Source organism: Cebus imitator, unplaced genomic scaffold, assembly GCF_001604975.1.
Source record: "Cebus imitator isolate Cc_AM_T3 unplaced genomic scaffold, Cebus_imitator-1.0 Scaffold34, whole genome shotgun sequence".
Lineage (NCBI taxonomy): Eukaryota > Metazoa > Chordata > Mammalia > Primates > Cebidae > Cebus > Cebus imitator.
The window spans coordinates 1,632,179-1,643,673 of record NW_016107349.1 but is presented as its reverse complement, the minus strand read 5'-3'; the positions used below and the strand labels follow the sequence as shown (position 1 = coordinate 1,643,673).

The window sequence follows — 11,495 nt, the reverse complement described above, 5'->3', positions numbered from 1 at the left end:
CGCGCACTTTTTTTTTTCCTTTTCTTTTGCCGGCTTGGCTGCAGGGACACTCCTTGCTTGCCCTGCTCCCTCCTCCTGCCCTCTGGCTGCGACTGGGCGGACCTTCCTGCCCGCGACCTCCTGCCCCTACTCAGCTGCTGTCTCTGGTGCACCGGGCTTGGCCCCCAGCTGGGCAGGTTGAATTCCTGGGAGCATTTACTGGCACCGAGTTTGCGAGCTTTTTTGATACTGCTTGCTTCCGGGGCCCAGGCAATAGCTGCCGGCTTGGGTAGAGCTTTCCTGCTGGCGCCTCTAATTCCTTTTTTCTTACCGTTTTATAAACATACACCTGATTGCCTTACTGATCATCCATTACTGGGCAGACTAAGAGTTCTTCCTTTAATGCTGCTTGCTTAAGACAAGGACCTATAGCTGTGGCGTCTTGGTCTTTTTTCCTATTCATGGAGGAGACGGCTGGGGAGAATTTCTATCTCCTCTGTGACACTTTTACCCGTTGATGGTGGCGCTGAGAGAGAAAGAGGCGGTAAGGTAGATGAGGGTTCCCCCTCCTCCCCCTTTTTGGGTAATGTTAGAGGTGTTACTGGGACCCATTGCCTTTGTGCATGATTTTTCCCCACTTGTTCCCAGAGCTTTACATCCTGGCAGAGAGCACGCTGGGCCTGGTGGCTCATGCCTGTAATCCTAGCATTTTGGGAGGCCGAGGCAGGCAGATCACCTGAGATCAGGAGTTCAATACCAGCCTGGTCAACATGGCAAAACCTCATCTCTACAAAAAATACAAAAACTAGCTGGGCATGGTGGGCACCTGTAGTCCCAGCTACTTGGGAGGGTGAGGCAGGAGAATCACTTGAACCGGGAAGGCAGAGGTTACAGTGAGCCAAGATGGCACCAGTGCACTCCAACCTGGGCAACAGAGTAAGACTTCAACTCAAAAAAATAAATAAAAGAAGAAAAGAAACTAAAGCCCAGATAAGTCAAATGTATTACCCAAAGGGGCCCGGCAGAGGAGTGACAAGCCAGCTTTGAAGCTCCGCCTCACTGTGAGGAGTGAGATTATCTGCTCTCCCATTCCTCTGAACTGCCCTCTCTAGATGGCTCTGAACCTTTCCTCTGCCCTCTCCCACAACCAGCCACTCTGCTCAGGGAGAAAGGCACATCAGAGCTCAGTTCTGATATCTCAGCCCCATACTGGACCTATGTAGTTCCTATTCTGTGTGGGATGCTCTCCTCTTCTCCCTCAGATCTAATGTGGAAACCCTCCCCACACCACCTGGATCCTGACACCCCACATGGGCTGCCTGGCCCCACCTTACCCCAGGGCCTGTAGACCCAATTGTGAGGGAAGGGAAGAGGAAGAACTCTGACTGTGCTTTTCCCTCAGCCTTGCTCTCGTGATTGACAAAGTTGAGGAACTTGTATTGGCCATATGCTTGTTTAAGTAGCCAGCCTAGCTTTTCTTGTGGTGTCTCTTTCTTATTGAGTTGTAGGAGGGATTTTTTTTTTTGTTTTTTTGGTTTTGTTTTTGTTTTGTTTAGAGACAGTCTCGCTCTGTCACCCAGGCTGGAATGCAGTGGTGTGATCTCAGCTCACTGCAACCTCTGCCTCCCGGGTTCAAGCAATTCTCCTGCCTCAGCCTCCCAAGTAGCTGGGACTTCAGGTGCACACTGCCAAGCCTGAATAATGTTTTTTGTATTTTAGTAGAGATGGGGTTTCACCTTGTTGCCCAGGCTGGTCTCAAACTCCTGAGCTCCGTCAATCCGTCCGCCCTGGCCTCCCAAAGTGTTAGGATTACAGATGTGAGCCACCGTACCCCGCAGAGTTTTTTTTACACATTCTAAATATAAGCCCTTTTTCAAATATGCCTGTATCTCACATACATACAAATATTTTTTCCTCTCTATGGTTTGAATTTTATCTCTCCTAAGGATGTCTTTTCAATGCAGAACAATTTATCAGTCTTTTTCTCTATAAGTAAAGCTTTTGTTTCTTGATTAAGAAAAGTGCTTCCTATTTCAGTCTTGGAGATACTCTCTTATGTTATCTTCTAGAACTCTATCATTTTATGTTTCACATTTAGATAGACAACCTATCAGGAACTGATTTTTGCATATCTTAAGAAAGTGAGTCAGGCCAGGTGTGGTGGCTCATGCCTGTAATCCCAGCACTTTGAGAGGCCAAGGCCAGCGGATCACGAGGTCAAGAGATCAAGACCATCCTGGCCAACATAGTGAAACCCTGTCTCTACCAAAATATGAAAATTAGCTGGGCGTGGTGGTGTGCATCTGTAGTCCCAGCTACTCGGGAGGCTGAGGCAGGAGAATTGCTTGAACCCCGGAGGCAGAGGTTGCAGTGAGCCGAGATCCTGCCACTGCACTCCAGCCTGGCGTCTGAGACGACAGAGGGAGACTCTGTCTCAAAAGAAAAAAAAAAAAAGAGTCATGATTTTTTTTTTTTTTTTAAAGATGGGGTTTCACCATGATGACCAGGCTGGTCTTGAACTCCTGACCTCAGGTGATCCACCCACCTCAGCCTCCCAAAGTGCTAGGATTACAGGCTTGAGCCACCGCGCCCAGCTATGATTCATTTCTTTTTTTTTTTTTTTGAGACGGAGTTTCACTCGTTACCCAGGCTGGAGTGCAATGGCGCGATCTCGGCTCACCGCAACCTCCGCCTCCTGGGTTCAGGCAATTCTCCTGCCTCAGCCTCCTGAGTAGCTGGGATTACAGGCACGCGCCACCATGCCCAGCTAATTTTTTGTATTTTTAGTAGAGACAGGGTTTCACCATGTTGACCAGGATGGTCTTGATCTCTTGACCTCGTGATCCACCCGCCTCTGCCTCCCAAAGTGCTGGGATTACAGGCTTGAGCCACCGCGCCCGGCTATGATTCATTTCTTTATGGATACCCAACTAGGTCAGCATCATACACTGAAAAACCTCCTTTACCCAATGTTCTGCATGCCTCCTTCATCATAAATCATGTGTCCTTGTGGATATCATCTGTTTCTGGACTTTCTATTCTTTCCATTTTTCTGTTTGTTTTTCCTTGTGCCAAAATCCCACTATCTTTATTTCTGGACATTTATACTATTTTGATTTCTGGTAGTTCTGGTAGTGTAAGTTCTCTTTGTTTTTCTTCAAATTGCCTTGGTGACTTTTCATCTTTTGTGGTTCCATATGAATTTTTGAATCAGCTTATCGGTTTTTGCAAAAAATTTTCTGGGGTTATGATTGAAATTACAGTGAATCTAGAAACTAATTTGAAGAGAATTGACATTTCTGTAGTATAGAGCCCTCAATTCATGGTTTATTCAACCATTTATTTTGACAGTTAATTTCACTCAATATTATGCAAATTAAACTACAAATGTGGTGTTTTTCATAGTTTTCTTGACCAACTTTTGTTAGATTAATTTTATATAGATTATTTTGGATTTTTTTGGGGGTAGAATGGGGTCTTGCTATGTCTTTTTTGTACACTTTTATGAGATCTGTGATGTCAATTTTACTTATTTCTAATCTTTATAACCTTAATTTCTTTTCCTTGCCTTATTACAATGGCTAAGACCTCCAATACAACGTTGGGTAAAGGTGGGCAAGTTTGTCTCATTCCCAATCTCAGGGAAAGGGGTTTCAATATTTGACTATTAAGTATAAAATTTGTTCAACTGTATAAGTTTTTGTATGTGTGTATGTGTGTATGTGTGTGTGTGTGTGTGTGTGTGTGTACAGATATATATATAATAACGTTATACAGTTGAACAAATACTACAGATGGGACTGGGCATGATGTCTCATACCCTGTAATTCCAGCTACTTGGGAGGCTGAGGTAGGAGCATCCCTTGAGGCCAAGTGTTCAAGACCAGCCTGCGCAACAAAGTGAGACCCGTATCTCTCTAAACAAACAGACAAAAATAAATACTAGACATAAAGGGGGATATTGTTATAGACATTTCAAACTATAAAAGTGTCAATTTATTAAGAAAGTTGAAACACTCTAAACTTGTATGCATTATACACACACAGAGACAGACAGACACACACACACACGCACACACACACACACACACAGAGATGGCTAAAATTTATTTTAGATAGAATTTCTGTTGTTTCTAATGGGAGGGTTAGTCACATAACTCAGACCCCCACTCCTTCCTCTCTTTGTATTTTTTTTAAGAGACAGCAGCTCACTCTTTCACTCAGGCTGGAGTTCAGTGGTGCCATCATAGCTCACCGCTTGGGCTCAAGCCAACCAGTTCTCCCACCTGAGACTCCCAAGTAGATGGCCTGGCTAACTTCTAAACTTTTTGTAGAGACAATATCTCGCTGTTGCCTAGGCTGGTCTTGAACTCCTGGCCTCAAGCAATTCTCCTGCCTCAGCCTCCCAAAGTGCTGGGATTACAGACATGAGCCACTGCATCTGGACTCGCTTTGTGTTTTCTTTCTTTTTTTAAACATAACTCAAGATTTTATTGTCTTCATAATAAAACAAAAGATGACGCTTGGAACGAGATCACTTGGCCCTTCCTCTTCTTATCTCCTCCTGGTTGGAAATGCTTGTAACTCTTTTTTTTTTTTTTGAGACGGAGTTTTGCTCTCGTTACCCAGGCTGGAGTGCAATGGCGCGATCTCGGCTCACCGCAGCCTCCGCCTCCTGGGTTCAGGCAATTCTCCTGCCTCAGCCTCCTGAGTAGCTGGGATTACAGGCACGCGCCACCATGCCCAGCTGATTTTTTGTATTTTTAGTAGAGACGGGGTTTCACCATGTTGACCAGGATGGTCTCGATCTCTTGACCTTGTGATCCACCCGCCTCGGCCTCCCAAAGTGCTGGGATTACAGGCGTGAGCCACCGCGCCCGGCCCGCTTGTAACTCTTAATAGCCTAGCCAGCATTCTCTTAGATCTGCGGTGGGGCTCCACGCACTCAAGCCTCAGCACAGTCTTCTTTGTAGTTTTAGCCTTTTTCTGGAAAATTGGCTTAGTCTTTCCACCATAGCCCCTCTGCTTCCTATCACAACATGGCTTTCCCTAGGCATACAGGAAATGTGTCCTGTGTCACTCACTCTGTGGGGTTGGTGCTTGCCACATTTCTTACAGAAAGTCCAGTGGGTTTTGGAATGTTCACCATGTTTGTGGGCGTGCTGTTGGCTTTGTGTGTTCTTGATTTTAATTATTTGCTGTTAAATATGTTGTAGCAATTTTTCCGAGCTCATATGTGTCTTTCAACTTTCTTTAATTTTTTGTGTGTTTGTGTGTTTACAGATGTTTTCCATTATTATATGGCCATATGTTTAGTGTTTACCTTTATGGCTTCTGGACTTCATGCTTAGGAAACTTTTCCCACCCCAAGATTATAACATACTCTTCTGTGCTTCCTTCTGATACTTGTGTAGTTTCATGTTTGTGTTTAGCTCTTTATCTGTACTTTTATTTGTGTATGGTGTGAGGTGAGATGTAACTTTATTTTGATCCAAATAATTTGCTCACTACTCCCACACCATTTACTGAAGGAAGGGTCTGCCCTTTCCTCTGATTTGAAATGTCTGCTGTTTAGGAGCTATTTTTGTTCCTCAGATCTATTTGTTTATTCTGCACCTGTGGAGTTTTTAACAGGGTGACTTGTGCGATTTCTCCTTAGCCTCTATTCCCCGGTAACTGTCCCTTCACCAGACCCTCTGTCCATCATGTGCAGCCAGCAACCCTCCCAAAGGTGGGCAAATGATGCTGGCACATGGGGCTCTTATGAGGACCCCAGAGTAGACAGTAGGCTCCAGAAACGCCAGCTCCCTTCCACCTCTCTCTACTTGTCTCCCTTTACATGCCAACAGTCCCTCTGAGCCTGGAAGCAACGGCAGTTCCTCAGCCAAACAAGGGCTGGACCCAGCAGGGAGCAGAAAGGCTTGAGGGGATCTGGAATGTTCCTTGACATTTCCACCCACTGCCCTGGCATGGGGCCCTCCGGGGAGCTAGTCGTTTGTACGGTGGGTTCTTCCCTTCCTGAGTGCACCGTGGGTTCTCCTGCAGCTCCTCCAGGTGTTGCCTGCTTCATGGGCTGTTCCAGAAAAGGAGGGGCTGCACATCCTACTCCTGGCTGATTCTCAGGCTCTGTGCCCTCCCAGTTTAAAGGGAAATTACCCCCACTCCTCAAAGGCCCTTGTAAGGCATGAATGCACAATGGCCTGCCTCCTTTCTTGAAAAGAGGGAGGAGAAATAGAACAAAACACAGACGAGTATCTCCACAAATCACTCTCCCACACATGTATTATTTGTGTCATTCACAAAAATTACCTTAAACTGAGAGGCAGCCAGAGAAGGACATGTGACATAAAATACCATTTCTGCCAGCAAATATTAATTAAACACCCATGTGCACACAGCACAGAGCCGGGATCTTCATCTCCACCGCAGTTCGTGCTTCTGGAGAGCGGTCTAAGAGCTCAGGTTGGGCTGGTTTAAGGCCTGGGCTCCAGGCCCAAGATGAAGGTGGGAGGACCAGCCCAGCCCCAAGAGCTCCCAGCCTTCAGACTCCTGGGTGGCCTTGACTGGCAGCAACAGCCTTAATAAGAGTTGGAGCTTGAGACCAAACCCAACACCATTTTCCAGGAGGGGCTAATCCATGACCAGGGTGCTTATGAGAACATCCTTCCTGGGCCCTTCTCTTGATAGAAAGGGCTGTGGATGGCAGACCTGTAGGTGTGCCCTGGAGCAGGTGGCTGCCAGCCAGCTTCCCGTGGCCTTAGCTCTTGGCCTGAGCCTTTGCTTCTCCTTGGCCTCCTGTGGTATCACAACCCAGGGTAGCGGTCACTCTCTGTGTTCTCAGGGACACTGCTACGTATTAAAGACTTACTGACACGGAATTGAGACTTTTGACAGAGGAACTGAGGAGTGAAAAGTTGGAGGAGTGGTGGGCCCCTAGGAAAGAGGGCGAGTGTGGGACAAACATGGACTGTATCTGTTCCTGCCAACTCCCAGACCCAGGCCCAGAAGGAGGAGGCGCTGCCTAAGACCTAGGTGACTTGGAAACTGGGGACCCGTTATGGGAGCAGAGGAGCCATCAGTGGTGCTGCCTGGATGCCTCAAGGACAAGCCATCCTCCAGTGACAGGCAGTCTTATGGTAAAGGCCTTCCCTAGGCTTTGAGGAGGGGACATGTCAAGGGGCAGTCACAAGGAAGACCCTCATCACCCCTCAGTTCAGTACCACAGAGCCTGGACAGGGGCTCTGGCTGTATCAGAACTGCTGCCCATTGTTGGGCAAGTCATTGCTGACAGCTCCAGCACCCTTGATAGAATCTTCAAAGCTATGGTTGACATAGATGTTGTCAGCTGCAGAGACCTGGGAGGGGTGACCTTGGCAGGAGGCCGCTATGACTGCTGCTTTCTCCTCAGCCCGCTTCTGCTCCAGCGCCAGAGCCGGGTTGACATCAGGCCCTGCAGAGAGACAGAGACAAAGGACCACAGTTAGAGAGGTGGGCAGGGGACACAGGTGGGAAGCACAACAAACCCAGGGCAGGAAGGGTCCCAGGGGGACTCTGTGCCATGTGCCTTCCGGGGTCACTGCATACACAGCCCAAGCTTCAGGGATGTCCCGGTCTCTCCCATCCCCCAGCAATTTGGAAACCTCCAAGGAACAGCCACCACCTGCAGCTCCAAGGCCCTGGACACCCCTGGTCCAGGCAAGTCCCACGACTGCTCCTCCTTGCCCCTCTCTTATGTCTCACCAACCAGCCCCAGCACACACACTCTATTTCTTCCAAGAGGGTCAGGGAGTTCCCACAGGAGAATGTGGTGTCATGGTTAGGAACCATGGAGCTGTGTGGGCTCCAACCCCTGCTACCTCTGACCAAGTCTGTGATCTGGGGCAGGTGACTCAGTTCCCTCATTTGTAAAATGGGAAGGATAATAATGCCCACATCGGGGGTAATAAGAGAATTACAGACACATATGTCGATGCACAAACACACCCTTTTATAAATGTCCTCTACTAATTTTTGTTTTTGAGACGGAGTTTTAATCTTGTTGCCCAGGCTGGAGTGCAATGGCACGATCTCAGCTTACCACAACCTCCGCCTACCAGGTTCAAGTGATTCTCCTGCCCCAGCCTCCTGAGCAGCTGGGATTACAGGCGTGCACTACCACGCCCAGCTTATTCTGTATTTTTAATAGAGACAAGGTTTCTCCATGTTGGTCAGGCTGGTGTTGAACCCCTGACCTCAGGTGAGCCACCTGCCTTGGCCCCCCAAAGTGCTGGGATTACAGGTGCGAGTCACCTAGTAATATTTTACTATTATTACCATCTGGTTGGGGGTAAAATTGAACTCCTCCCAGTTTGCCCACCCTGAGAGCCAGAAACACCCTCATCTTGGGAGGCTCAAATTAAATCTCTGTGAGGGGCAGTTTTTAATGACCAAGCTCAACAATGAGGACACAGGGAAATGGCCACACGCACAAGCTACAGGTGCAAGTTTAAATGGTAAAACTTTCTGGAGGGTACTCACATTGGCATTAAAATTGATGTTCACAGCTCTTCTCTAAGGAAATATTGGAGGATGAGGTCAAATATTCACCCACAGGATCACTCACTGCAGCACGGCAGTGGTAGTAGAAAGTCAGAAATGATCTAATGTCCAACAGTTGGGAGCTGGTTCAGTAAATCAAGCTGAAGCCATATGATAGGATGGTGTTTTCAAACTAAGAGTTGCCTTCCATTAATGAGTCATGAAATCAATTAGTAGATTAACATCAGCTTTAAAAAATTGTTTTTTGAGACAGAATCTCGCCCTGTTGCCCAGGTTGGAGCACAGTGGCATGATCTTGGCTCACTGCAATCTCCGTCTCCCAGGTTCAAGTGATTATCCTGCCTCAGCTTCCCAAGTAGCTGGGACTACAGGTGCCCACCATCATGCCCAGCTAATTTTTGTATTTCAGGTAGAGATAAGGTTTCACCATGTGGGCCAGGCTTGTCTCGAACTCCTGACTTCAGGTGATCCATACCCCTCAACCTCCCAAAGTGCTAGGATTATAGGCATGAGCCACAGCTCCTGGCCAGTATTCAAAAAAATTAATGAGGCCAGTGCAGTGGCCCACCCCTGTAATCCCTGCACTTTGGGAGGCCAAGGTGGGCAGATTACTTGAGGTCAGAAGTTTGAGACTAGCCTGACCAACATTGTGAAACCCCATCTCTAATAAAAATACAAAAATAAACTGGGCATGGTGGCATGCACCTATAGCCCCAGCCACTTGGGAGGCTGAGACAGGAGAATCACTTGAACCTGGGAGGCAAAGGCTGCAGTGAGCTGAAATCACACCACTGCACTCCAACCTGGGCAACAGAGTGAGACTCTGTCTCAAAAGGTAATAATAATGATAGGGTCAGGCACAGTGGCTCATGCCTATAATCCCAGCACTTTGGGAGCCCTTGGCGGTGAGAATCACCTGGTCAGGAGTTCAAGACCCATCTGGCCAACATGGTGAAACCCTGTCTCTACTAAAAATACAAAAAAAAAAAAAAAAATTAGCCCACTGTGGTGGTGGGCGTCTGTAATCCTGGGTACTCGGGAGGCTGAAACAGCAGAATCACCTGAACCTGGGAGGTGGAGGTTGCAGGGAGCTGAGATCACACCACCGCACTCCAGCTTGGGTGACAGAGTGAGACTCTGTCTCAAAAAATTAAAATAATAAACTTATAATAAAATAAAAGCCAAGTGCAGTGGCTCACACCTGTAATCCTAGCACTATGGAAGGCCAAGGCAGATCACTTGAGCTCAGGAGTTTAGACCAGCCTGGGCAACATAGGGAGACCCCATTTCTCCAAAAAAAAAAAAAATTAGCTGGGCATGGTGCTGTAGTCCCAGCTACTCGGCAAGCTGAGGCAGGAGGATCATTTGAGCTTGGGAAGTCAAGGCTGCAGTGAGCTGTGATCATGCTACCGCACTCCAGCCTGGGTGTCACAGCGAGATCCTGTCTCCAAAAAAAATTAATAATAATAATACTAGAATGGAACCAGCAATATCGGAATGTTGCACATGTATAAGGGCAAGTATTAATATTATTTAGTGAAGCATTTGTTTTAGGCAGGCATGTCTATGTGTGCTCGTGCGTGTCACCTCTCAGTGTAAAATATATTTCTTTCTGAAGGACATGCCTAAAAGTCCGACAGGAGTGCAGTGGAGATCCACAGTGTACAGGGCCACGCAAACATTGTTTGAGACATACATCTGCTGACAAAAAAAGATGTTCACAGCACATTCAATGAACAACAGTAGCTTCCAAGACTAGACGTGCCACATGCTCACGGTCCTGGCTTCTGGCGTCTGCCCATGGCTTCCATGCACTTCCTGAGCTTTCTTGGTGAGCATGCGCTGTTGCTGTTGTCATCATGATAATCATGACAGCCTGGTAGGAACAGTCGTGGGCACTCACCCAGGTAGCTGAGGATGACTGGCAGGAAGACTAAGCCATGCAGCAGGCCCAGCAGGGTGATCAGGAGGTTGAGGCGAAAGAAGAAGATCTGAATGAGCTGGGCCTTGGCGAGGCCCAAGACAAGGATGCCAGGCAGGTTGGTCATGGCCACACCTGCAAACACCTGGAGGGTCAGAGACAGGTGTCAGGCAGGGCACAGGGCATCAGGCAGGGCACAGGGTGTCAGGTAGGCACAGGATGGCCCAATCCTCCCTACTCACCGCACTGCCCATAGAGATGGTGGCCTCTTTGGCCCTTTCCAACCGGGTGGGCTTGGTGCTGACGGCAAAGGAGCGGGTAATGTGGGACACAAACTCCACAGACATGCCCACCGCCTATGGGCAGAGAGGGGGCATCAGCCAAGAAAGGTAGAGGTGGGGGAGGAACTAGGGAGATGAGGCCTCCACCAGGACCAGTGGGGCAGGCATCTAGACTCTAGACAGAACTGAGAGTGTTTGGCTGGGTGCAGTGGCTCATGCCTGTAATCCCAACACTTTGGGAGGCCGAAGTGAGAGGATCACTTGAGTCCAGGAGTTTGAGGCCAGCTTGGGCAACAAAGTGAGATCCCCATCTCTACAACAAAAATAAAAACATTAGCTAGATGCAGTGGCATGTGCCTGTAATCCCAGCTACTTGGGAGACTAAGGTGGGAGGATCGCTTGAGCCCAGGATTTCGAAGCTACAGTGAGCTGTGATCATGTCACTGCACTCCAGCCTGGGCAACAGAGCAAGACCTTGTCTCTAAAAAATAAAAATAAAAAAGCCGGGCACGGTGACTCATGCCTGTAATCCTAGCACTTTGGGAGGCCAAGATGGGCGGATCAGGAGGTCAAGAGATCGAGACCAACCTGGCCAACATGGTGAAACCCCATGTCTATTAAAAATACAAAAAGTTAGATAGGCATGGTGGTGTGCGCCTGTAATCCCAGCTACTCAGGAGGCTGAGGCAGGAGAATCGCTTGAACCCGGGAGACAGAGGTTGCAGTGAGCTGAGATTGTGCCATTGCACTCCAGCCTGGTCACAGAGTGAGACTCT

General features: G+C 48.1%; 1 protein-coding gene across 1 annotated transcript in view; it reads right to left on the bottom strand.

Annotated features, from left to right (window-relative positions):
- Positions 1–6,235: 6,235 nt before the first annotated feature.
- Positions 6,236–11,495, bottom strand: part of NPC1L1 (NPC1 like intracellular cholesterol transporter 1) — a 30,301-nt gene continuing 25,041 nt past the window's right edge. The window contains exons 17-19 of the mRNA XM_017524616.2: positions 10,681–10,794; positions 10,421–10,583; positions 6,236–7,429 (exon numbers count right to left, since the gene is read on the bottom strand). Coding sequence (XP_017380105.1) covers positions 7,230–7,429; positions 10,421–10,583; positions 10,681–10,794 — 477 coding nt within the window. The 3' untranslated portion in view covers positions 6,236–7,229. The remainder of the gene's footprint in view (positions 7,430–10,420; positions 10,584–10,680; positions 10,795–11,495) is intronic.